The 25,978-nt window shown below is 44.8% G+C and overlaps 3 protein-coding genes across 3 annotated transcripts in view; 1 reads left to right on the top strand and 2 right to left on the bottom strand.

The window, feature by feature from the left end:
• AMFR (autocrine motility factor receptor) overlaps positions 1-6,560 on the bottom strand; it is a 28,417-nt gene extending 21,857 nt beyond the window's left edge. The window contains exons 1-4 of the mRNA XM_056500431.1: positions 6,175-6,560; positions 4,627-4,719; positions 2,655-2,819; positions 741-893 (exon numbers count right to left, since the gene is read on the bottom strand). Coding sequence (XP_056356406.1) covers positions 741-893; positions 2,655-2,819; positions 4,627-4,719; positions 6,175-6,396 — 633 coding nt within the window. The 5' untranslated portion in view covers positions 6,397-6,560. The remainder of the gene's footprint in view (positions 1-740; positions 894-2,654; positions 2,820-4,626; positions 4,720-6,174) is intronic.
• Positions 6,561-8,039: 1,479 nt separating this feature from the next.
• NUDT21 (nudix hydrolase 21) lies at positions 8,040-15,236 on the bottom strand. Its single transcript, XM_056500433.1, has 7 exons — positions 14,982-15,236; positions 12,657-12,857; positions 11,432-11,495; positions 10,675-10,764; positions 9,947-10,022; positions 9,481-9,595; positions 8,040-8,332 (listed from the first exon to the last, which is right to left on the bottom strand). The coding sequence occupies exons 1-7, from the start codon at positions 15,095-15,097 to the stop codon at positions 8,311-8,313; spliced, it is 684 nt and encodes a 227-aa protein (XP_056356408.1). The 5' UTR covers positions 15,098-15,236; the 3' UTR covers positions 8,040-8,310.
• Positions 15,237-15,302: 66 nt separating this feature from the next.
• On the top strand, positions 15,303-23,204 carry OGFOD1 (2-oxoglutarate and iron dependent oxygenase domain containing 1). The gene is made up of 13 exons (XM_056500432.1): positions 15,303-15,484; positions 15,696-15,841; positions 15,939-15,985; positions 16,444-16,544; positions 16,944-17,060; positions 17,865-17,956; positions 19,017-19,142; positions 19,473-19,586; positions 19,901-19,980; positions 20,116-20,411; positions 21,298-21,420; positions 22,254-22,312; positions 22,854-23,204. Exons 1-13 carry the CDS (start codon positions 15,334-15,336, stop codon positions 23,013-23,015), a joined length of 1,614 nt encoding a protein of 537 aa, XP_056356407.1. The 5' UTR covers positions 15,303-15,333; the 3' UTR covers positions 23,016-23,204.
• The last annotated feature ends 2,774 nt before the right edge of the window (positions 23,205-25,978 follow it).

Genomic DNA, 25,978 nt, shown 5'->3' with positions numbered 1-25,978 from the left:
TCCCTAACTCCAAGTATGAATTCAAGATATGAGAAAAAAAATAAATTGTACATGTTATTTGTAAGCTGAACTAATGATGTGCTAACACAACATACTTGTGTTTGTTTCAATTTGATCTCCTTTGTTTAAGATTATCCCTTCCTCAGGCAGAGTGGCAGGCAACAACCCACCACAACATCAAAAACATACTGATACTCACTCCACAAACATAGTGATGTTTAGCCCACTGTGCAAAGTGTTCAGGAGTGCACAAAAATGCCTTGCTCATCTCAGCTGAGACACAACTCGTTGCACAAACATAAGGAAATCCCATGACTATGCCTTAAGGAAAGGAAGTCTCACCCCTTTTGAAACAGAAATGAACAGAAATAAAACAGAAAATACAACCTCAATGAAGAGGCTGAAGTGCACATTACATGTTCATACACAGCGTCTCTCAAGCGCTGTTTCACCTCATGCTCATGAAGCACAATCTTCACTTTTTCTAAACTGTCATTTGATTTCAGCATTGTCTCATGATCTCATTCTCTTCTTCAGACTAAGATTTTTTTCAGGGCAAAAGGCTAAAGAGAGAAAGTATGCCAATTCAGCAACATCTGGAAAACAGGGGAGGATTTGTTTGTGTCTTCAAAGTTTCTTTCTTACGGGACTTAAAAGCAAATTCATTGTGTACCAGGATATCCCCAAGTGAGGGGTAAAAGGCAAAGCAGAAACCACAACACACATGAAGAAAGTCTCACCTCTGCTGCCATGAAAGCCAATGTGTGCATGCCATGGGTGTAGCCAACAACTCCACAGACAACTGCTAATCCACAGCAGGACAGAAGCATGGCTATGAGCAGGGCCAGCACTCTGACGTGGCTGCTCATGGGTGTGGTAGGAGAAAAGGAAAGCTGAAACACAAGTACATAAATACATGACAGGTTTAAAGGACTACTTCATCCACCCTGCCTTCCACTGTCACCTGTCACCGTTGCCAAAAACAAGACCTCATTCAGGAAAATCTCTTGCTTTCTAGCATAAAACCAACTTCACAGTGTAATGTAGTAACTAATTATAAAGAATAAAGCTAAACCCACACACTATCCCAAAGCCTCATTCATGTTACTGCCATTTACAGTCACATTTTAACAATCAGTTACAATTTTTTATTTACAATTATTATGATTACTTAAGCTGTTTAAATCACCTGTGCAAGAAAACCAGAGACACAGTAATTTCTGCACCAAATCCACAGCATCTGCTTAGGATTAATATGCATTTTACAAAGACACCTAACCTAACACACAGTCTTCAAGTAGTATTTGGCCAATTTTTCACCAAACAGCTGATCTGAATTTGTCCAGCTTGGTCTTCCATCCCATAGTTCTTCCACTGTCATTTTCTTCTGGAAGAAAGAGAGTCTACCCAAGAAAACACTTAAGCTTCAGCTAGAAAGTGCTGGACAGAATGCTGAAAAACAGTTGTCTCATTCAATAGCATGCAAAGTGTGCTAAATCTCTAAACTACCTTAACAGAGGACTACACGTAGTCTGTCTAAATCAAAGGCAACCCAAGGGGATGTTGGTCTATCCTCTTTTTTTCCATGGCAGGATGAAAAAGGACAGGACAAGGAAAGAAGGAATTGTCCAAAGCTTCACTCTGATTCAATTAACAAAGCTGATTACCATGTTTTGTTTTTAAATGGGTTCTTTCTTACTTCTTTGTATCTGGTTCAGCTCCACATCTTCACAAGACAAATCATAGAAGTATCATTTGTCCACGGAAAAAAATTACTATGCATGCTTTGAATGTAAAAAGAATACAAAAAGGATTTCTTCCTACCTGACCTTTGCTCTTTCACAGCTTTCTAAACAATACTAAAAATACCAGATGACTGCCTTGTTCACTGCTGTCTCAATTTTCCTGACCCTAGCCAATTCAGTTTCAAATTTAAGTGCTTAGCTACCTGTGAATTAACAGGCTTTACTGACATTATTTAAAAAAACCTGCAAAGCCCAGATCTACCAAAAACAAATGTATGGATTTAATTCAGGTCAAACTTCTATGCCAGGAGAGAGAAGCCTAGGCCCATTCTAGTTTAAAGACCAAGACCTACTGTTTAAATTACAGTTTCTTCTTCCTTGCCTAGCCTTCAATTTCTGCATCTCTACATAATTTATTCCTGGTATTAACAGAAAGTGGAATGTAGCTTATAGAGAAAATTACACAGTATATTGTAAAGACACTGGCAGTCAAAACTCAGTATATCTAAGTGAGTGTGAAACCTGAGCACAGAATCTGCAGAAACAGGCTCCATAGGCCAATCCTAAAGTGCACCAAACTAAGGGATGTTCTGTTGTTAAGATTTTACTAAAGAGAGCTACGAAGCCATCTCATGCAGTTATGTAATAGTAATTACAGGGCACATATAAGGAGCAATTTATTAAAGGAAATAAGTATCTTCAGCTCCATTTGTCTCATGGGAAAACTGAAGGAGTAAGATTGACATTGTACTTTAAAGCAAGTATTTGAAGCTAATGGGAAGTGCACGTGTTCAGTACCGCAGGGTGTGGAAAAGGTCTAAATGATCTGTTTGTGCCTTATCTGAGCCAGTGCCTGAACCAGAAACAGAATTTGCATGTCCCAAAAGACAGCCCTTAATCAAAACTTACATATTCAAAGCGATCCTTGCAGAGCTGAACCATCAGATGGAGAAACACAAGCCCAGAGAACCAGAGGCACCACATCACTACTTCTTCCACTGTCTGAACATTCAGCACACCAAAAATGAAGATAAACTTGTAGAAAATGAAATTCCAGAATTTATCCTTGAGATGCTGTAATGGAAGAGACCTGGTTACTGTAGTGAAAGCACTGACAATCCACACATGAGAGAGAAGGAGAGGAAAAGAGAAAGGGAAGGGAAAAAACCACATGGAAGTAGAAATGCAACAATACATTAGCTTAAGTCTGCTGCATACACATCTTGAGTAGTGTTACCTCACTCAAGTAAGAAATATAACAAAAATATTAGCAGACCTTACTGTCCATCTAATTTCTTGTACCACAGCAGCATAACTGTGCTACACAGCACACAATGCAGTTTCCTGCTATATTCCTAAAGCAGTGCTCAGCACAAAGCAAGTCTAATCTCAATTTGACTCTTTATGCCCAAGCAACTCAGCTACCAGGTTGCAAACACACAGTCCTCTCTGCTGGAAGAGCTGCCACAGTTAGTTATTCAAGAAGCCCAAACTGCCGAGCACCTTGCTTCCAAAAAACTGCCAAAAAGTACAGATGATTAAGAAAACATGACAAAGTCTGTTCTTAAGAATCACAATGCCTACAGTGGAGAACAAGATGGATGAGCAATGAAAATAAAACCATTCCCACACACATGAAGTATCAAAGAAATAATATGATGCTCTCAAGCAGCAGACAGCAAGTCAGCTTGGAGGGGATAAAAAAATTTATGAAACAAAATGTTTTGTTAAAGTACACGATGAAGTCACCAGGAGTTTAGTTAAGACAGGCCCTGAATTCCTTAATGATGCTGCTGTTTTGAGTCTGCCAGTATTAATATTCAGCTTTTTTTTACATGACAACTGAGGCAAACTCCCACTGTCCAAACATAAATGGATCTACTGCTATTGCTTTTCACTTCAGTTTTTAAGAGGGTAGAGAACATCCTGAAAACCATCACCAGTTGAAATTCCACATCCTTATAGTCAACATGGACTGGAAAGAAAACCTGGCCCACTGCAGTTTGATAGTGCCTCAGTTTAAACATACCACTCAGAGGCTCTACAAGGTATGAATTACAAATACAATAGGCTTTGAGAGATCCACAGTTATTAATGAGGCTTTGTGTGCCTCAGTTCTGCACATCAAAAATCATCATGATTCCTCCTAAAGAAGTCTTTCTAAAGACTTTTTTTTTTAATAAGTGAACACACTACAAACCACTGCTACTGCATTTACAGAAGCAACTTATGCATTTGTCTTACATTAAAAAAAAAACTAAAAAAAAACAGAGATACTATTTTAGGTTCTGCTGCTGCTTTCATCTTCTGCAGGATTCTGTTTTTAAAAACTCTGGGCTTTCATGGTTCCTTTGCTGAATTTTTACATTCTCACATAACGAAGAGCAGGACTAAAACGCCTCAGTTTTCAGTCCTGATCACCTCCTTTCTCTGGGGATTTTCTTGTCTACTCTCTCTTAAACCTGCAGGCTGATAAACCATCCATTCAGTGTATGAGGATGGAAAGCACTTCTCCAGCAATCAAGGTACAAAAGAAAAGGGAACTCAAGACTGCCAGTGCTGACAACTACAAAGTGCAGTGGAGAAATGCTGCCAGGTGCAGGCAGGATAGGGAAAAACATATTACAAGTATTTTGAAGTGAGATGGGCTTGTAAGAAATCTGACAGAGTTCAGGATTTTCAAGTTGACAGTGGGTTTATAAAATACAATAGGAAAAAATCCCTTCGAAATAAACCAAAAGCTTGTAGCTGTGGATATCCTAGCTAATCAAATGGTAATATATATATTGTAAAATTTATTTTTCTTGTGCAGTTTCAGCAATTCCATTTAGAAAGTCACACAATTTGTCATGTTTCACCGTTTCCTTGTTTGCTGTCTCACCTGCCTCTCACTGACACGAAGAGGACCAAACACCATACACTGGATTAGCTTAGCAACCAGCATCAGAAAACAGCAGGCAGTGTTCACTAGCACCTGTAAAGAAATAAAACAGTCAACAACAAATACTTTCGCCCTATTTAGAACAAGGGAGAAAAGGGGAATGAATGAGTCTAACAAAACCTGCAATTGTTCACAGAACAGTATCAGTTGCCTCTTTTTTTTGGTGAAATTTAAGCCTCGCCTCTTCTAAGACACACGAAGTAGCTGATAAGACACTTAGTTTCACTTTTTTTCTAGAAATACTAACACAGATAAAACAATAAAGCCAACAAAATGCTCTACCTCTTCACAATAAATTACTTCATACAGATTAGCAAATTTAATAAAAGAACATGGGGACAAAACTTAGAGATCACCAATATGCTCATTTTGTTTAACATATGGCAGATGAGAAAAATCTAGTTTGAATCTGTTGTTACAGTAAGAGGATTCTTAGGTTGCCTCAAAACATGCTGAATAGCACACACTCCTTTAGTAACAACACTGCTTGAGGCTTTCTTGGGAAACTTCTTTACAGCAAAGTAGCAAGAAGCAGAACACATGGGCCTGGGAAACCTGCTATCTCACATTTGGAAAAGGCACCTGTAATTAACTTCTGACCTAAGCAGGACGCCAAAAAGGCTAAAAGGTGGATGATGAAGCCTCGCCCTGTCATTTCCAAAGGACGTACGACAAACTTTTCCAGGGATCTTAAGGCCCCAAGACTAGGTTTCAACAGGAGGAATGTGTTTGGTATATTAAAAATCAGCACCACAGTCAAGCAAGTAAGTATATTGTGAAGCAGATGTCCAACTACTGCCACCTTTGAGTGACAGACACATGAAAAGTTCAACAGCAAAAACTCAGCAAGGTTTCCAATATCCCCTTGTTGAGCCTTTATTTCAAATACAAATCAGTGAGCCAAAATTCATAAACCATTATGACATTTGGGTTTATAAAGATTAAAACGTTATTTTTTGGGGATTTTTTGGGGTTTTTTTTTTACTTAAATGGTGAGAATGTTTCATTTTTACCTACAATATTTTCAGTGCTGTTTAAAAAATAAATAAATAAATGCAGGCAAGGCTTGGGCTTGAATACCTGACAGCCCCTTACTCAGATCTCCAGCAGAGCAGGTCGGGCAGTGCTTGGCAAAGCCTAAGCCCAGCAAGCGCCTGGGACCGCGGCAAACGCTGCCAACAGCTTCTCCCAAAGCCCCGGGCAGGAGCAGAAGCGCCAGCAGCAGCTGAACTCTCGGGGCGCTCGCCTCGAACGCTGCCCCGCCGCCCCGGCCAGGCAGGAAGGGAAGCGGCTGCGGTGGCGGCGCGGGGCGGGCAGGGGAAACCCAGCCGAGCCCCCTCTTTATTCCGCGAGCAGTTTTCAAACAACAATAACCAAACAGCGCCCGGAGCCGCCCGCCTCCCCCCGGCCGCAGGGAGGTGCCGGCCGCGGCCGATGCCAGCCCCGCAGGCCGCGGGCCCGCAGGCCCCGCCGCCGCCCCGGGCTCACCCAGACGCAGAGGCTGTCGGAGAGCAGGTAGTAGGCGACGTCCAGGGCCCGTGGGCCGGAGCAGCGCTGGGGCTCGGCCGGCTCGCTGCCCGCCGCCGCGGCGGGCGCCTGGCTGAGAGCGCGGTAGGCGCTGAGGCCGGCGCCCAGCAGCGCCAGGGCGCTGAGCGCCGTGTAGGTGCGGAGGCTGGGCCAGGGGAAGCGCTCCAGGAACAGCAGCGGCATCGCGGAGCCCTCGCCACCGCCCGGCCCGCCGCGCTCCCCCGGCTAAACGCCCGCCCCGCCGCCCCTCCCCGGGGCCGGGCGAACCGCCCGCGCTTGAGAAAGCAAAGAGACCGGGCCCGAACCCCCCGCCCCGGCTCCGGGCGCCGCGTCCGCCCGTCACCCCGCGCGCTGAGTCACGGCCGGGGCGGCGCTTGCACCGGCCCGGCCCTGCCCCGCACCCGCGCGCCGGGACAGCGGCCGCGCCGCCGAGCCGCGCGGGGGGGCATTGGGGCCTTCGGGAGCCCCCAGCCTACGGGAGAGCGCGTCGAGACTGCTGGAGCACCCTTCCTCAGGCAGCCTGGAACAGGAATTAATCTCTCAAACTACCGTGTGGCAAGGTGAAAGGTGCTCTGAAGTGCCAGGGCTCAAAAGCGGCACTCTGATCCTTGTTCTTGCAGCACCAAGACTTCCAGACTTCCACTTTTCCTTCCTTACTTCCACAGGCAAAAAAAGTTCTGTTTTCCACTTCCCTGCTAGCTTCATTTCCCCCAGCTTGCAGCTAAGAAACTATACATTCTACTCACCGTCTGGCCCTTCTATCCATAAGAACAAAGTGAACAGCCCTTGCACTACCTTTCCCAGCATTTTGCAGTACATTTGCCATACTGCACAGCTTCAATTTGACCAAAGCACCAAGCTGTCAGGATTGTTCTGTACATTGCTTACCAGTGCAGATGGCAGCAGAGCCAAGCACTTTGGCAAGATTCAGTTCTCTTGGCAGCAGAGAAGTCTCCTGCCTTCATAAAAGAGGACAGTGCACAAGCAACAGTGCATCTTCTGATCACAGACAGACCTTGGAAACAAATCTTTTAAAGACTCATTAAGCAAAACTATGGAAGACTAAGCATTGGGAAGTGTCACATCCAAATGGACTTTATGTTTAGCCAGGCATGTAAAAACACTAGATTTAGAACGATTGATATTTACTGTCTACAAGAGACTGAAATGTTGAGAAAAAGCAAAAGTGTGGGTATCCCTTGCAGGATGAGATGGCACAGGACAGCATAACATGGAACCACCTGCATGTGGTATTGGCTAAGTGTTTCAGCATGAACCTAATTCTGTCCCATAGCTAAGGAAAAATACACAAAATTAACTTCACTTTCCTTATTTTAACTGTCTCAGACCCATCCAACAGAATTTTTGGGGTTGTTACTGTCTCAAGAGGACACTGAAGGAAAAGATGCATGCTGCATCTCCTCCAAGTCCTGTACAAACCCATCAGTTCCAGTATAAAAGGTAAAGGCTATGCTTGCCTTTAAGTACTCATTCTCCCTCAGAAAAGCAGTTCTAGTCTCCTAGTTAATTAAGACTCAAAACTATATTGAACCCACTTATACTATCTAATTTCTCCCTGATACTAGGGATATTCCTGCTCAGGGATCAGGGACAGAGATCGCGGCATCTGAAAGGACCCTGAATGCCTTAGCTCCTCCTCATTCCAAGATCATCTGTATCCCTGAAAAAAAGTAATAAAGTTTAAAATATGCACCTAAAAGTAAAAGACCATAAGAAAAAATAAAACAACTAATAAACAGAAGGAAAAAAAAAACCTAAAACCCCAAAACCCAACAACAAAAACCAAACCAAACCCAAGACAAACAGAATCTTAACCATATTGTTTAATGTTGTACAAAACAAAAAATTGGTGAGTATTACAATGAAAAGGGATTTAAACACTGGTAGCCCATTGCCATCTCTCTAGTTAAACAGTTGAGATTCACTTCTCTGTTCATACCATAGAATGCTTAGTGGCCTTCAGGAACAGAATGACTTAAAAAAAATCCTTGTGTCACATATATTCATTTCTCTACAGTTCAAAGCTGTGCTCACAGAGACGGCTTCTTCTACTGGAGTCTTCAGGTATATAGCAATTCAGTTGTAAATAAAGTTGAACCTAAAATTAAAAGGATTATTCCAAGTGAGGAATTTTTATTCTTTTCTTTAAGGGCATTTTTGAATGAATAAGCAAATGTTTTGTTTCTGCTCTGGATAAGCCTCCACCTGACAGGACAAAAGTGCATTTTTTAATAAGACAGATTTACAGTATAGCAGGGAGCATCATTTTTAACGGCCAGCCGTACACTAGCATTGCACAACTCTTATGGTTGCAGAAGAACTAATATTAACATTTCATCTCCTAAAATAGGTTCATAGATATATAAGGGAACATACAGACATACTGAAGAGAAAATTTTTCCCAACTAAGTTTCATAAATAACTGTGGAAGCAAGCATCCAGCTCAGCTTCCAGGTGCCCAGCCTTCGGATGTGTGTGTTGCACCACTTCCCAATCTGCACAATAGACAGTGTTTTGCTGGTACTCAAGAGGAAGTACCTGCAGTCATTAGAGGAGAGGAAGCCAAAATCTGGGCTACAGAGAAAAATACTCAGCAGGAAATAAGGATATTAGGGGCAACACCAGTGCTAACACATTCTGCTAACATACTTTTTTCATCATAGGTAGGTGACAGAACTACTTCCTGAGGAAGAGCTGGCAGGCTGTGGGACTCCTGGCATGCCTGAACATTCTCTTAAGAGACCAGTGAGACTAGTGAGCTCTGGAGAGATGAGCCAGAAGCCATTTCCAGGTAAGAAAGTCAAAGCATGCATACATTGCAAGAGAAAAGTCCCTACAGATATTTGTGTCATAAAGATGCCACACTTCATTAACTCTACTGGAGAGTGTAAAAAACCCACCACATTTAACCAGCACAAAGCTGTGATATCATGCACACCTAAATCAGTGCTTCTCACATCCTGGCTTTAACTCTCCAGCTGTCCCCAATAGCTACAAGACACTGTTCTTCAGTCTGTGCACAGCCTCATCCTCATTGTCTTCGTCTTCCTTGGCTACAACTGCTAGGTAGGACTTTGGTGCTAGCCAGTTGTGATCAGTGCCTCGAAAGTGTCCATCACAGCTCATCTGAAGCAGAATCTTTGGGATAGATACCACCTTTTCAAGCTGGTTTCTGTAGCACCTTGTCCTGCTGTGGTGTCCCACAGCAAACGTGTTCCCAAGAACCACTTTACAAATACAACATACCTGCTCAAAAGTTGAGGAAGGCTGGAAATAATGGGTCCATATCCTGGTGCATTGTCATAGAGCTCAAACAATGGTGCAGCAACCAGCTTGTAATTTTTGGGGACTGCAAACAAAGCTAAAAACAAATACAAGTTGATGAATCAGAAAAACCAGCACACATTCAGCCAAGGTATCGTCTCACATAGACCTCAAAACAAGTTCACTACATGGAGCACTCAAGCAGGTTTATTCCTTTGCTAGTTAAATGTGGGATACACATCCTGTACACGGACTGATGCAGGAGCAGAAATGAAAATGGATTAAGAACTGATGTTCAAAGGATCATCTACCTTCAAAACAAATACCAGTATTTAACTTTGTCAGTGATCAACCACAAATAACTGTAAATGTATAATCACAACTTGGTTTTCCTAAATGCAAGATTTAAACATTGTTACAAATACAACCATTTAATGCAAACACTTACCTTTTTCTTGAAGCTGGACCAAGAAAAGCTTTTTGTGTTCTTTTGGCTTTGTAATATGAGCTGGGATATATGGATACTAGAAGAAAAATGGTAAAAAACAGTTGTACAGAGCTTTGAAAATATTGTGTAATCTTAAGTGCTACTTTATAAATTATTAAGCCCTGTACAAGCTTTCAATGTCATATATTGTTCTTTCATAACACCAAATAAAGAAAAACAGTTTCCTAAGAAAGAATGCTGTTGCTGTCACAACTATTGACAGGCTCTCAGGTGGCACCAATGTCACGAGCAGTTAAAAGAACCCAATAAAACATAAATGCATTACAGCAAACTAAGCAAGGATTTTCAATATTAAAGCACTTAGAAATAGGGTAGTGAGACGAATTTATTCACAGGGCATCTGTTCCATAAGCAGCAGTACAAGAGTCTCCATTGTGGCTACAAAAGGAATTTTAAATGGTGCATCTGTCTCAGCACAGAACTGGAAGTTACTACATCCAGTAGTTTCTCGTCCATCAGGACAGGTGTGAGAAGTGAGACAGGAGTTTCCATTAAAACTAAGACTGTAGTTTCTCATAAGTCATAGAAAGGAGATGAAATAGACAACATCCAAAAAACTTAATTGCTCATGCAGCAGGTACTCAAAAAGCCCATCTGGAATGTTGGAGGCTTTTAGAAGTACAAACAGAACTTGACCAAAGAAGATGGAAGCTCTTTGGAGTACTCACCTGTGGAGGTTCAAAGTTTGGTCTCCACCAATTGCCAATGCAGTCATCAATTACCCAGTCCTGCTGAACACCATCCTGACGACCTAGTATCTATCAAAAATCCAGTACTAATCAAACCTCAAAGTACCTCAAGGAAATTGTTTCAGTAAACACATACTGGAAGCACAAAGACTTGCTGTAATATGTCTGATGTAGCTCATAACTGCTCTGAGACAGCCTTCAATAGAATTGTAGAGTATTTTTGTATAAAGTGAGATTTTTTTTAGTAAAAGCCTCACCTGGTAGGACAAGGGCACTCTACAAAGCTTTTCAAAATCTATGCTGTACTCAGTTGGATTGAGTCCTATCAGACCAGTGGGAAGAATGAAATACATTGTTACTTTATCTAGCACAATTAATTTATCTACTTGGAGAAAATGGTGCATTGGGAGGACTGTCTCAAAGGCAAGTCCCCATCAGTTGTCCTCCACAACATATTTAATTGCTCATCTCTACACTCACTTGCCTGAAGCCAGTCAGAAAGCAAAGCTGCAAATGAACACAGGACTTGAGCAGCAGGTAGGAGTCAGCCACACTCATGATGCAGATAAATGAAAACTTGACTGCTTTATTTGTTAACTACCTGAGAACATCACAAAAGCAACAAAATAACAACAGTGGTAAGAAAGACTACTCTAATGCTTTAGCTTATTCTGGTAATTCTAAAATAATGCAACACTGCAATTCTGCTATAGCAACATAATGAAAGAAAACAGACCTCTGTCATTAAGCGTTTGAGCCCCTCTACCTCATCTTCTCCTGGATTCAGTTCACCGCCAGGTCTGTTAAAATAACCAATGATGAAAGCTCAAGTTATTTTATTACGTTTCCCAATCTTCACAGGCAAGTTCCAGTATGCTTCCAGATAGGGAGTTACAAATTCACTTGTGGCTCTTAAGTCAAAAGTTCCAGATACAGCTTTGCTGAATTTGAAGACAGCAGCAGTTTTCACCAAAACTGAAACTAAAATGGCTATTTATGTCCCTTTAAAAATAACCATTGCATAAAATACCTTCAGCAGGACAAAGCATAACAAAACACATGATAATAACTGGGACCCTTATAGGATAAAGTTTTTAACAATAATAACCAGAAAAGTGTAAATACTGCCTGTATTTGTTCTTATCACAAAACCAGCACTCACTGAAGCACACAGAAAGCAGAAAATAAGACTCATGGGAAAATGATGCAGGATTACTTATTTTCATCATTATATTTCAGTATTTTGCAAATCATTTACAGTCTTGCCTAGTTTGACTGCAACAACCCTTCAAATCCACATGTCAAAAACTAATCTAGATCTAAAATTATCCTTAACACACAAAATTGAGAACAATATAAAATGTTAGAACAGAAGAATAAGAACACAAGCATGGTAACATGCGACAAGTCAAGACCATCTAGTTTAAAAAAGAAAATCACCACCATCACTACAACCATATTCAAACACTAAAACTTCACTCTGGCTGTGATAACTGTGATAACTGATAATCTGAAGCAATTTTCTTAAATTTAGATGCCTACCTTTCTTGCTATCCCAGCCCAGCCTCTGGTTTGTAAACAAGTACCATTTACAGGGGGTTAGTCCTTGACCTCCATTTGCCCATTTTTATAGGCATAGTGTAAGCTACACAAGCATAACAGCTTTCACAATGCAAGTACAACACACCAACTGCTGATAATGAGTTTAAACAAAATTTTACTGTAGTGATGCACTGTAAGATTCCCAGTCAGTTCCAAACTAAATCATTCCCCTCACTGGCAAGGCAAACACACTTTAGATTAAAACCCCACACCATTGAAAAAATATTTTCCGGACTAAGTCTTGACAAGCAATGAATCCCATTCAAAACATTGAGCAGTTGGCCACAGTTTAAATTCTAGCCCACGTTTAGTGGTCTGTGAAAATAAACTGAAGTTACGCTTAAGAAACAGACACTTACAGCTTGAAAAAAGTTGTACCCAGCTGCAGTAACAGCACGTGGGGCAGCCTGTGCTCATGCACAATCAGAACTCCTTCCACTGTCCGCCTCATGCCAATCTTGTCAAACTCTTCTCTCATGCGCTGAAACCGAGCTGCCACGGAACTGTCCTTCTCATACAGAGGCTCCTTTGTGCCAAACGTGTAATTTGTCAGAGGGTACCTATAAGGAGAAGAAATGTTACTGCATAACAAGAAACCTAACTTTAAATCACCATGGCACAGCATCTAGCCTGAGGCAGACCCTTCATTGCTTGATGGGCAAGTCATAGTGCAGGGCTAAAATCTTTGTTGGTGGCTTATGAGGCCCCCTGTCCCAGGGAGATGTGCACTGTGGAACACACAAGCACAGATAGTCCTGTTGAGCTGCACTCTAGTCTAGTGCAGGCTCAAAAGAAGGAAAAGGAGCACAGAACCAACTGTCATTCAACAGCTACCCTCTCTGATTTCCACGCTGCAGGGAAAAGGCAGCTGAAGCTCTGAAAGGAGCTGGAAAAGAGAATGGAGAAAAAAACTCTGCTGGGAAGGAAGGAAGCTGCCCAGGACTGCAGTTTTTTTCTGCAGATGTAATGAGAGCCTGAGAACTAAACTGTTAGAAGTGGTTTTGTTTTGAAGCAGGAAATCAGACAAGTGGATCACAGAAGAGAAATGCTGAGTTTCTGAGTACAGGGTTGGGAGCCTGGGGTAAGAGTGTGAGCAGATCCCTCTGTTGGGCTGGTGCTGGGCCCCTGCTCGCCTGTGGCACTGTAGCAGAAACACAGCGATTTCTCCAGGTAAGAGGAACTGAAAACAGAATAAAAAGGAAAGGTTAGGCAAGAAATGGGCCAGTCCAAGACAGCACATAGGGCAACAGGGGAGTGTTATTGTACAATTAAATCTATGTATCAGAGAGGTCTAATGGCAGGAAACCTGGAGGAAAGACAGAATCACCTAGCTAAGTCAAAAGGGAGAAGAAAATAGTTCTGGGCAGAGCAGTGATGAGTTATTACCATGGGTTTACTGACTTGTGGCACACAGCAACTCAATCAGCAGAATGAGTGACTGATCTTATGTTTTCTTTGAGATGCTTCTTGACATGGATTCTTTTCCCAAACATGTTAAACTTCAGTAGCATACACTCTTCCCCACTCAAATTCCAGCCCCTCTCCTCCTCCAATTTTCCTCACGTTTCACAGTGGTTAAAATAACAAGCCAGTTGCCATTATTAGAGCCTTTTCTCACGTAGACAAGTGAGCAGTTTCCAAACCACAGATTCATTTACTAACAAGCTCCCCCACTTTCACTTATAGTTTAAAACCATCTACATTTCTTTTTTCCATTTGTTTACATTTTTAGATACACAAATGGCTTTAATAATAACCTATTATGCTAACCAATACTATACTAATGTATGTGCATTAGTCTGTACATCAAAACCCTTTAAAAACGACTTTAAAAAAATTCTGCTGATAACACAGCTTCATGACAAGTCTTTGCTTCAAAAGCCCGATAGAAATATTCCAGTTCCTGAAGTTCATATTTGAACTTTCACACGACTCTGTGAATAAACTCAGCTACATAAAAAAAACCACAAAACTGTCCGTGATTAATAGCTAAAATTGAATATTGGCTGTTGCAGCTAACATTTTTTGGCTTTTACAACTTGACAGATGTACAAAGAACAGTCCCAAATCCACCAATTTACTGGAAGAAGCAAAAATATATGACTTCTCATAAAAAATACAATAATATTTATTAATAAGTAGTTTGCATATATGACGATTTTCTGTGGTAGCAAACACTGAATTTTAACTTCAACACCTGTACCAGACAATCCACAAACACCAGGCACATCTAGACATATCCTACTGACTGCCCAGGGTCAGACCACAGAAAAACCTTGGTCAGCGAGGCCAACAAAAAACCCTCTCTCTGCCGCCTTTCTGGATGTCTATGAGAGCGTGAAAACGTCTGTGATGCTCAACACACCTAAACCTTTCCTGTGCTATTTGGGGCTCACACCTCCCGAGCCAGACGCTGTTTCTAAGCACTAAAGCGTTTACACCAAATACTCCACACTCCCCCGAAGGCCGGCAAGCCCTCGGTACCCTGAGGGCGGCTCAGCAGCCCCGTCAGGGGGGCGGGCCCCCATCGGCACTCGGGCGCTGCCGCCGCTGTGCCCCCAGCCCTCCGAAGGGCCGGGACCCTCCGGCCCTCGCACGGCGGGCCCTGAGGGAAAAGCCCGCCGAGCGTGCTGAGGGAGCGGGACGGGAGGGGCAGAGCCGGCCAGGCCCGAGGCGGCGCTCACAGGTTGATGGTCCTTTCCAGCGTGAGCGGCTTCGTCTGCTGGATGTACTTGTTCCCGAACTGGTTCACCCCGCGGGGCCAGCCGGTCTGCGAGCGGTTGGGCGGCACCACGGACATGGCGAGAAGCGGCGGGAACAAGCGGCGGGAGCGGTCAATCAGTTCTGAGCGGCGTCCGCCATTAAAGCCCGCCCAGCCCTCAGCGCCGCGCGCCGCCTGCCGGGACCCACCGCGCTCCGCCCCGCCTCTCCTAGCTCATTGGCCAGCGGCTTCCCGTCCCGCCGCCGCGCTATCCGATTGGACGTCGCGAGCGAAGCGCGGGACCGCTGGGAGTTGTAGTCCGGTCGTATGGTACCATGGCCACCAAGCGTCACGGAGCGGCAGCGCCGGCGGCAGCCAAGCGCGGGAGGCGCGAGGAGCGCGCAGAGCTGTGCGCGGCCCTCGGGGACGCGGCGCTGCGGGAGCGCGCGGGGGCGGCCTGGGCCCGCGGGGAGCGGCTGCGGCACGGTACGGCCCGGCCGGGCCCGCGGGGAGCGGCTCCGGCACGGTACGGCCCGGCCGGGCCCGCGGGGAGCGGCTCCGGCACGGTACGGCCCGGCCGGGCCCGCGGGGAGCGGCTCCGGCACGGTACGGCCCGGCCGGGCCCGCGGGGAGCGGCTCCGGCACGGTACGGCCCGGCCGGGCTCCCCGCTGCTCACCGACGGCCTTTCCCTTGCAGAAGCGGTGGTCCTGGAGCCGGCCCCGTTCCGGCACGGTGTCATTCCCGGTTTCCTGGCGGGTCCAGCTTTCGCGGAGGCGCTGCGGGATGAACTGCTGGGTCTCGACTTCCGCGGGCGGCGCAACGATCTCCTGTCGCTGCGGCAGGTGGGCCCAGGGCCGAACTGAGCCGGGCCGGGCCGAGCTGGGCCGAGCCGAGCCACCCTAACCCCCGTCCCTTCTTCTCTTCCATGGGCCGCCGCAGTCCGAGGAGCTGGGGGCAAGCCCGGAGCCCCGCATCGCCGCCCTGAGGTAAAGCGTGGGCTCGGGGCTCTGCCCGCTCAGGTGTGGGGAAGAGCCGTGGTGGCTCCACAGGGAGGCGATTGCGGGGTGGGCCCGCGGCGTGGCCGCCTTCTGCCCCTGTACTGGGGCAAAAAACCGGCCCTGGAGCGCTGAATCTGCTCTGTGTTTGTCATGGGCACTGAAGTCTGTTCAGCTTTCATCCATACTCAGCTCTCCTTCATCTGTCACCTCTGAAACGCTTCCCGGTGCACCTTTAGACTGGTTGCACGCTTGCTGCTGGTTATTGCCAGCAGTGCTGTGGGCACTGGGCTGTTTTCCTGGCCAGCACCTCTGTGGTTCTACAGGAACACAGTGTCACTCAGCAACAGCACCTGTAACTGTTTAAATAGTTGGCAGGGAGACAATAAATTAGTTTATGATACGTTTTATAACACAGGAGGATGCTTACTGTGTTCTTATCTTCTCAGGCATGCTCTGTGTGAAGAATTCCAAGTGTGGCTTTCTGCTGTGACCCAGATAGAGCTGGAGCCAACTATTGACATATCCTGTGCTAAATACGAATATACCGGTCAGTCTATAAGCAGTCCTTTCTCTAAAGCTTCTGTGCATGTGTAAGGAACGAAATATCTACAGAATACCTAATTTTATTCTAGTTCTAGAGGGTTCCAGAGGCTGTCAGTAGCAAAACAGTGTCTTAAAATGTAGTACAAATGATGAAAAAATTGTTGTTTGTGTATAAGCGCCTGTACCTTCAGAGTGGCCCAATCTGTCAATTGCAGTGCAGTCCCACAGAAGTGAATCTTGCAGGTCTCAGGCTGGTGATGCTGATGAGTGAAAGTGCAGTTCTTGGAAAGAACATGTTTTTTCTTGTCATATCCTTGCAGGGACAAAGCTGGGAAGCAGTTGTTGGAATGACTCATGCATGTATTGTAAAGATGCTACAGCAGCAAAATGTGTGTAATTGCAGATGTCTTGCTATGCCACGATGATGAGCTGGAAGGTCGGAGAATCGCTTTCATCCTGTACCTTGTCCCACCCTGGGAGAAAAGTGATGGGGGAACGTTGGATCTCTACAGTACAGATGGTAAAAGCTCCAAGCTCAGCCTCAGGTGGATGAAAAAGATGAAGCTTATGCGCCTCTTGCAGCAACTCTCATCTCAAACAGTAAAAGAGAGATAAAGAGTTTCTTCTTTGTTCAGAGAAGCTGATGTATAAGTAAAATGTGCCCCTTAGGAATGGGCTGTAGCAGGCTTTGCAGACTAACAGGCAACAGCAGACAAGCTTTTGGAAGGGTCAAGAGTAGAGGCAAGATGGAAGCAATGCCAGTAAATGTGCTTGGAACTCCAGACTGATGACAATAACTTTCCTTTGCAGCAACATAACCACAGAATGGTTTGGGTTGGAAAGGATCTTAAAGCTCATCTTGTTCCAGCCCACCTGCTGTAGGCAGTACATCATCTATTAGATCAGGTTGCTGCAAACCCCATTGAGCATTTCTAGGATGGGGCACCCACAGTTTCTCTGGGCAACCTGTGCCAGTGCCTCACTGCTCATAGTAAAGAATTCCTTTCTAATAGCTAATCTAAACCCACCCTTTGTTTGAAGCCGTTCTCCCTTGTTCTGTTATTCCATGCCCTTGTCTGTCCCAAGTCCTTCTACAACACTCTTGGTAGCTCCTTTTGGCACTGGAAGAGGCTTTAGGTTGCTCCAGAACCTTCTCCAAGCTGAAGAGCCCCAACTCTCTCTTCCTGTCTCCATGCAGAGGTGCACTGATTCCTTACCAAGCCCTTGCTCTGAGCTCCATCCCTTATACCCAGATGTTACAGAGTCATGAAATCAAAGAGAAGTCCTAGTTCATATCTTAACTAGGGTATGTTTTCTTCCTCAGAACACTTTCAGCCACAGCAAATCACCAAGTCATTAGTGCCTTCATGGAACACGCTGATTTTCTTTGAAGTGTCTCCAGTCTCTTTCCACCAGGCAAGAAACTGTCTCTTGTTAATTTTTTAATCCTCATTGTTGTGGTTATGCATTCTGTGTGTTATTAAATCCCAATGGGAAGGAAGAAGAACTGTGGGTAGAGTGGATGTTCATGCTAATTGCTGTGTGCTAAAGGGAGGGCTTCAAGGACTTTAAGGTGGACCAACAAAGAACCAACAAAGCCAACTTTAAAACCATCAGTCTGGCATGATCCTGGCAAAGAAAAATTTCCATTTCTATTTTGTGTTACTATCCTGGCAAGCCACTGGTGTGAATTTGGCTCTCACTTGTTTCTGTTGTTGGCTTGTTTTAAACTAGCTCACATTTTTGATGTGGTGGTCATGACTTGGCACCAGAAGAGCTCCTCAAGCCATCCATCACCTTGCCAACAGTGCAAGGGCACTGTGCAGATCTGGCTGTACCCCCTCAGTGACAAGACATAGTGCAGTGCCCTGCAGCAGAAATGCTGATACTGTTAAAGATTTTTCTGTGACACTTGTCAGGAAAATGTCTGGGAACAAGATGAATAATTTGGGGATCTGTGTGACACAAACACCTGACTAAATTCTGACACTCCTGCGTACCTGAGAGTACCAGGGACTATATCAAACAGGGACAGAGAATAGAAGGCTGGAGAGGAAGATGATCAGTGATATAGATTGGGCATGTCCCGACCTAGGCCACTTAGGGGGTTATTTTTGTGTCATTTATGTCTTACAGTTGCTAATTAACAGCAGCATCTACTTGGTCACTGCCCTGGTTGTTTTCAGGTAGTGATTTAATTTTGTCTTAAATATCCATGACTCAAAGCTCTCAGAGGAAGAGAGAGAGAATGGATTCTCTGAGAGCTTGGAGTAAAAGACTGGAATTCTGGAAACCTGTAGTGGACTTCAGGACAATAGGTCTCTGTCTGATAATCTGTCCTGGGCTAGCCCTGTGTAACATTTCTGTGTGTGCAGTGGGTGCTGTGGAGCTGAGTGCATCTCCTGTCACGAGTTTGCAGGGTACCTGTTGCAGCTGGCTGCTGTCTGAGCAGTGCCATGCTGCTGCTGTTGTTCAGGTGTCAGAAGTTCTGTCGCAGAAGTGCCGCCTGTCAGTGAGCGGTTGGTTCCACGGTCCCTCTGTGGCCAGACCTGCACGGCACATTGAAGCCCCCTTGGCCAGGAGCCCACACATCCCCTATGATGTGAGTAACAAGCCTACATCTGCATTTCTGTCTCTGCTCCTGTCATACCTGTTAGGGAATGCATCAGTGCACTGGGGATGCTTTGATCTTTATCCCATTGTCCCTTTCATTTCCTGTCCATATTTGTATCAAGTTTCTTTCTTACGCATCTTTGTATGTTTTGCATACCTACAGTAGTTCAGAGAATGTGGTGAATACCTGGTGCAAGGAAATAAGGCAATGGAGTGTGTTTGTGTATGGGAATCCAGCCCTGTGGCCAGCTTGGGAAGGGGAATTGGGGAATCTTCTTCACTTTTGAAAATTCAGTGTTCTAATCTATTTTCCTTCCAGCATGAAATATTGTATGAGTGGATCAATCTAGTTTATTTGGACGTGGACTCCCAAGCTCAAATCCAGGAGGAATTTGAGGACCGATCAGAAATTCTCCTGAAAGACTTTCTTAAGGTGAGCCCAGTGGTTCAGTTTGAAGTGATCTGCCTGAACTGGTCAGAGGGCTGGCAGGTACCATGTGACACAAAGGCTGGGAAAGGGCTTGCTTGCACATCTGTTAAAACAAAACACCTAAGTTTCACACCTAAAGGGGAATGGACCAGGTGATCTCCAGCAGCCCTTTTCCAACCTCAACCACTCTTAGGGGAATGATCCCCTCTGACTGCCTGTACATTGCTGCATGGGGACTCAGCAAAAATAAAACATTTGCCTTCAATCTTCTTTTCCTGAGAGCTAAATGTTAACATTTCTGCATCTCTTTCTCCTAGAAAGAGAAATATCAACTACTATGTGAAGCATTGGAGAGCAAAGAGATCCAGTGGAGTAGTCGGGGGCCAGCCAATAAAAGGTGGGAATGACAGCACACTGCACGTGCTGATCAGGCTGAGCAGGAGCTGCCTTGAGGCTGCACTGGTCAGTGTTGTCCCTCTGGACACGATCCTTGTTGGTTCTCCCACAAGGAGATATATCTGGTGTCTTTCAGATTCTATGAGGCAGCAGAGGAAGACAGCCTGCCTGACACACTGAAGAAATTCCTGCAGCTGTTGCGTTCTGAGGCCTTATTTTTACTGCTTTCCAACTTCACTGGCCTAAAACTGCACTTCCTGGCTCCCTCTGATGAGGATGAAGATGCAGAGGAGGGACAAGCAGCAGACACCACTGGGCACAGCAGTCTCAAATCTGAGCAGGAAGACCCTGAACAACCAGCTAATGGCAATCCTGATCAGCCACACCAGCCTGAGAACACCCCTGAAGCACAGGACAGCGAGATGCAGAGTGGTGAGTAGAGCAGCAGCAGTGTGAAAGGATTCAAACAAAATTCACAGTGATTTTCATGGAACTAGTGTTTCACCTTGTACTGCAACCAGCATAAGGCACCAGGACAAACATGGGACTTGAAGTATGTTAAATTGATTATCTGAAATCAGTCAGCATTGCAAAAGAATTTGGAGTAAATCTAAATCAATGACTAATTTGAATATACCATTTTGAACAGAGCTAAGTCTTAAGGGTGTGACTTTTGGGGGGGGCTGTTAATCTTTTGTCAATAGTTATGTGGTTTCTACATCCACATACCCCCACTTCATATAAAGCCTATTCTTGTATGAGATAATAAATCCAAAAGAGGAAGGTGACCAGGTCAAAAACAAAATAATTTTAGAATTAGAAAATTGGTACCTAAAATTAGGATTCAACCTTTTAGAAAACACTGTCAGTCTAAACAACCACTTAGTTGTCAGCAGTGACAACTATCAAAGATTAGATTAATTTTGGATTTTGATTGGTGATGTTTATTTAAAACAGTGACTCTGAAGTTTAAGAGTAGAATTTTTGAAAGTGCTCATCCTGCATTAAATCAGGCAAGTTAGTGGACACTGGAATAAAAGGTAATAAAAAGACAAGTCCTACTGAAAACATCCCACCAGATCACTTACCAGGTATGAAGCCTGTATGGAACAAGTCTTGGTCCCACTCCTACACACTGTTCAAAGTCCTTAAACTAGAGTCACCTGTAGGAAAGATACTGACATGTGATCTGTGGTTTTACCCTTTTTTCACTGGGGCCAGCAGACAATTTCACAGGGGTGTGAGATCACTGAACTCCTCACATGCTTTGAGCTGATGTGCTTCATGGCTCTCCCTGGGTGTTTGTGCCCTCTCCTAGGCTCAGGCACACCTGTGTGTGCAGGGGAGCTGCGACGCTGGACCCACGGGCACTACACTCTTGTCCATGACTCTCAAGCCACAGAATTTGCTCTTGATCTGCTCTTCTTCTGTGGCTGTGAAGGTAAGTGGATGAGAGATGTCAGACTTTCCTTTTACAAGGTTTGCATAAAAGAATGATTTTTAAGTTCTCAGCAGTGCTAAAACAGCCAAAATATCCCTGCTTTTTCCTACATCGAGGGTGTCTGTAGACTTTGTCCTAGTCCTCACTTCGGCATAAACCCTGGTTTCAGTAAAGTCCTCACACAAAGGTTTGGGATGGTGGCCTTGGAATCATCTCTGGCCTTTCCCGGTTGCGCCAGGAGGTGGCGCTTGGACCGAGGGGAAGGCTGAGCCTCCCGGACCGTTCCTCTCCTAAGCAAGGGCTCACAATGGCTCTGGGCACGCTGGAGGCTCAGGTAGCCACAGTCCCCACCAGGAGTGTTTCACCCGTCCTTATCAGAATTACCACTGCACCTCCAATTCACAAAGCCCAGGGTTTTCAAAAGTTACTTTAGGCATGTCTAGGCATTTTGGGTTGATTGCTAGTTACATAGTGGTAAAAAAAAGAAATCTAAAGACAAGCATTTCAGACCAGGTGAGGCCAGAATGTACAGCTGAAACCATTTGGTACATGTGATGATACTGAAATTCTTTGGCATATCTGCTAGGGCAGAACTGTTCTACAGGTGAGGAGCAGTGCACCAAACAACTTTAAATAGCCCATCTACCATAAAAGGCAAATCCAGTACATTTGCTTCAACTTATTTCTGAACAGAAGAAAACAAACAGATTGGTAAATACTTACCTGTATCCAGTAACTTTGGGGAGCAGCATGAAAAAATGGCATCTCCTGGAAGGCTGCGTGGAGCCTGAACAGCACTGAGGTTTCTAAGAATCTTTCTTTTCTATTTTAAGACTGGGATCCTGAATATGGTGGCTTTACTTCCTACATTGCTAAAGGTGAAGATGAAGAGGTAAGAACCTCAGTTGTTAGCTGCAAATCAGATAAAACTGTTTAGGGTGGAGAGACATAATTACATTTTGTCATAATGCCAACATAATGCTGAGGGTGCTCAGTAGCACACTGGAGCCTCCTTGCCCCAGTCACTGCTCGTGGGTGAAGCCCTGGCTTCAGCTTCAATTGGCTGCTGTTCAGCTGAAGCATGAGACCTGGGCCCTGAGAGTGCCCCATAGCACCTGCATCCAGGGCTGTTTGGGAAACCTACTTGAAGGGACACAAGGCTGTAGCAGGGATAACCCTTTCCCAGGGAAATGCTGTTCACTGGTGTCACATTCAGCATCAGTGCTAGTGACAGTGCTGAGCAGTCATACTACTAAGAAGCCTTTAATGTGTAACAGTGCTTCAGGTAAAGGGTATTAAAATAAAAACAGTATCACAGTTCATTTTCTAACACCAGACCTTTGTTCTAACTAACTTTGGAAACTTGTTTTTTCTTAAGAATTTTATCAAAACTGTTTTTGTGAAACTGATGTCCTTATCTTTGTGTCCTCTAGCTGTTGACAGTGAATCCAGAGGACAACTGCTTGGCCTTAGTTTATAGAGACAAGGAAACTATGAAGTTTGTGAAATACATCAACCATCGAAGCTTGGCACGCCTGAACAAGCATGCAAACAGAACAGGATTTTGGGATTTTTCCTTTGTTTATTATGAGTGATGGTGCATTGTGACCACTGTCACAGAGAACAGTGGTGGGTTGTTGGCAGGTTCCTACCCAGATGTTCAGCTCTGACCTAAGCACAGACAAACTTTGCTCATGGAGCTCCATCACAGTGCATAATGTGGGGACAGATGGTTTTTTTAACTGCAGAAATGGAAATTGTAACACACCCTCAACTGCTTTTAATGCTCTATGGATGAGGCTGTCATACAACTGTCACCTTTCCAGCTGTTCTCACGGGAGCAGCACAGTGGCAAATCTGACCCATCAGGATGAGAATTACTGTACATTACCCAAGGTGCTGACCAATTTTATTTAAAAAAAAAAAAAAGAAAGAAAAGGAAATGGGTCAGTTAAATGCTTCATACACTGGTCAGGCAAGTTCTGTTACAAAATGCCCAGGACATTTTCTGGAGCTTAACTGCGTTCCTAAGACAAAAATAAAGGAGCCACCATGGGAAATATGAGGTTTTTCCAGCTGCACAACTCTGTGGAGCTGGGAAGGAAGACAGTGAAGCTGTAAAGGCATTGGGAAGGACTTGGCACCATAACAAGGAGCAGGATTTTATTATGTGAAATGCTGTGCAGACAGACCTAGATGCAGCCCTTTTCCCAAAGAATTTACAAGCTGAACAGCCAAGAAACCTGCTCCTGCACACTCTCCTTGGGTGGGTGTGCAGGCAGCTCCAAGCTCTAGCCTCAGAATAGGTGCCAGGGACTGGAAGCAAGCATGAGGCAATTTAGCTTTTACTGGTAGTAGGGAGGTCACCCAACAACACAGCCTTGTGTCCTTTTAGTTATGTCCTGAGATCTGCTGGGTTTTAACATGGCTTCTGTCACTGGAGATAAGCTCAGATGTTTTGAGGCAACAGCCAGACACATCTTGTGGTAAACACTGCAGGAAAGTCAGTGAGTGTGGCCTTGGTGCAGCACTTTCCTGCATGTTTTGAATGCTGTGCACCTGCCCCACATTTACTGCAAGGACTTCACCTCTGAGGTGTCCAGAGTGCCGAGATGTGCAGCAGAGCTGTACCAAAGCTTCAGGAAACAGCCAGAGTGCAGAACACCCTGCTGGAGCCTCAGCCCTGGCCTGCACCTGCTTGCCTGAAACTTTTTGGCACTTAGACAGGTGTTCTTTCATGCAAGCCAGACAGTGCAGGCCACAGGCTTGCAGTGAGCTGGGGAGTGTGCATGTTTCATTGCTCCTGTCTCCTGGGTGGGGAGAGGGTAGCTTTGGATTCAAGTCTGCTCCTTCTCCCGTTCCAGGCCTTACACACCACAGTGTGTAAGACCACAGCTGGCAGCACAGGAGCTGTAAACCCAAAGTGAGGCTCATTGTTGACAAGAGTGCTCTGCACCCTTTCCCGAGCAGGTGGGATATCCTGTGGGCATGTCTGCATGAAGATACAGGAGCAACAACCTTCAGCTTCGATCCAAATACTCAAAGTTCTAAAAAGGAATCCCTGAGGCAGTTGGCAGGAATCCCTGCTATTGCTTCCAAAGGGAAAGGTATCTCAGCCCCTGCAGGTGCCAGAGCAAGGGGCCAACACTGCTGTTAGCACTGTGCAGGACTCTAGTTCCAGTGTCAATTCCATCCCAGATGATGACCAATTGCTCATTTCTAGCTACTCCCTCATGCTGTGTTGGGCAGAAAGATGGATGGGAGGTGGCTGCCCCGAGGTGCTGTTGCAAGATCTTGTTCATATTCCGACTCATTTCCCAAAGCCAGTGCTGCCAAAACATTCTTACTCAGTTTTAATCTTCCTTTGCCACTTAAAAAAACAAGGAGATGAAGCTAGAAACAAATCCTGAAGTGAGAACAGAACTCTCTGAATCATGGCTTGAGGTACTTTTCTGCCTACTGGGGCAGTAGCTCTTCCTGGGAAGAAAGCAGTTCTTATTCTGAGTGCTCCCCTAGAATGAGAAAACTAATGGAGATTTCAGAGGAAAAAAAAAACCAAAATGATTTGAGTAGTTTAGAACAAAAGTAACAGACACCACAGCTATTCAGACCATAGTCTGCTAGGCAAAGCTGGGAGTAAATTCATTAACAAAACAAGGTTACTTTTTTGACTGCATTGTGAACTTAAGAATGTGCTTGGTAGATCTTGGACCATCCTTCCAGGAGACTGGGAAGAAATCAGGCTCTTTAGAGCTTGCTGCTTTTTAATAATAAGTATTACACTAGAGGGCATACCAGCCTCTGCTTGAGCAAGCCCCTATCTACCTGATCACACAAGGAACCACCCTTCTTCCTCTGGTGACTCAGATGAAATAAAGAGGCCAGATTTGCAGTTAGCTTTCAAAGGTTTAAAAATGAACATGTCTCTGCTCTCCCACCCTCCTCGTTAGGTCCTAAAGCCACAGGCAGCCGCAGGCATGACTGGTGCTGCAGGCAGAGAGGAAAGACTTCACTCACTAAAATTTCAAATGACATGAGCTACTAAAGGAAGAGGGGCCTTCATTTATACAGCACCAGTAATGGGAGCTTTCTCTATAGATGCTCTTGCTGGATACGGATCTGTATTCACAATTGGGTGCAGCTGCTTGCAAAGTATGTGCATTTTTCATTTGGCAAAGTTAAAAGTTGGTTTTACAGGAAAATAAATTTCAAACTTGTCAGAAATTTAGAGGAAATCAGCCTTACCAAAGGTCTGGATAAAGGTCTGGAGCGAGTGAAGGACCGACCTCCCTGCCAGGAGCAGAACAGAGCTGGGATTGGCAGTACCTGGTGCACAGTCCTGAAAATCAGACTGATGGGAAAGCTGCTTTCTGATCAGAGCCACTCTCTTGCTCTCGTATCATGAAATGGAGTACAAAAATGTAAGCAAGCAAGCATTAGGATGTTGAACACAAAGAACAAGACCTTGAAAAAGTGGGAACAGGTACAGCAAGTGGCAGAAAGCCCAGGACTTATGCCAGTAGACTGTTCCATAATCAAGTCTCTGAGCTCACTTGCT

The sequence above is a fragment of the Oenanthe melanoleuca genome, chromosome 11, assembly GCF_029582105.1.
Source record: "Oenanthe melanoleuca isolate GR-GAL-2019-014 chromosome 11, OMel1.0, whole genome shotgun sequence".
In the NCBI taxonomy this organism is placed as follows: domain Eukaryota; kingdom Metazoa; phylum Chordata; class Aves; order Passeriformes; family Muscicapidae; genus Oenanthe; species Oenanthe melanoleuca.
Note: the sequence above shows the minus strand (reverse complement) of the source record. Positions and strands in the feature narration are given on the sequence as shown.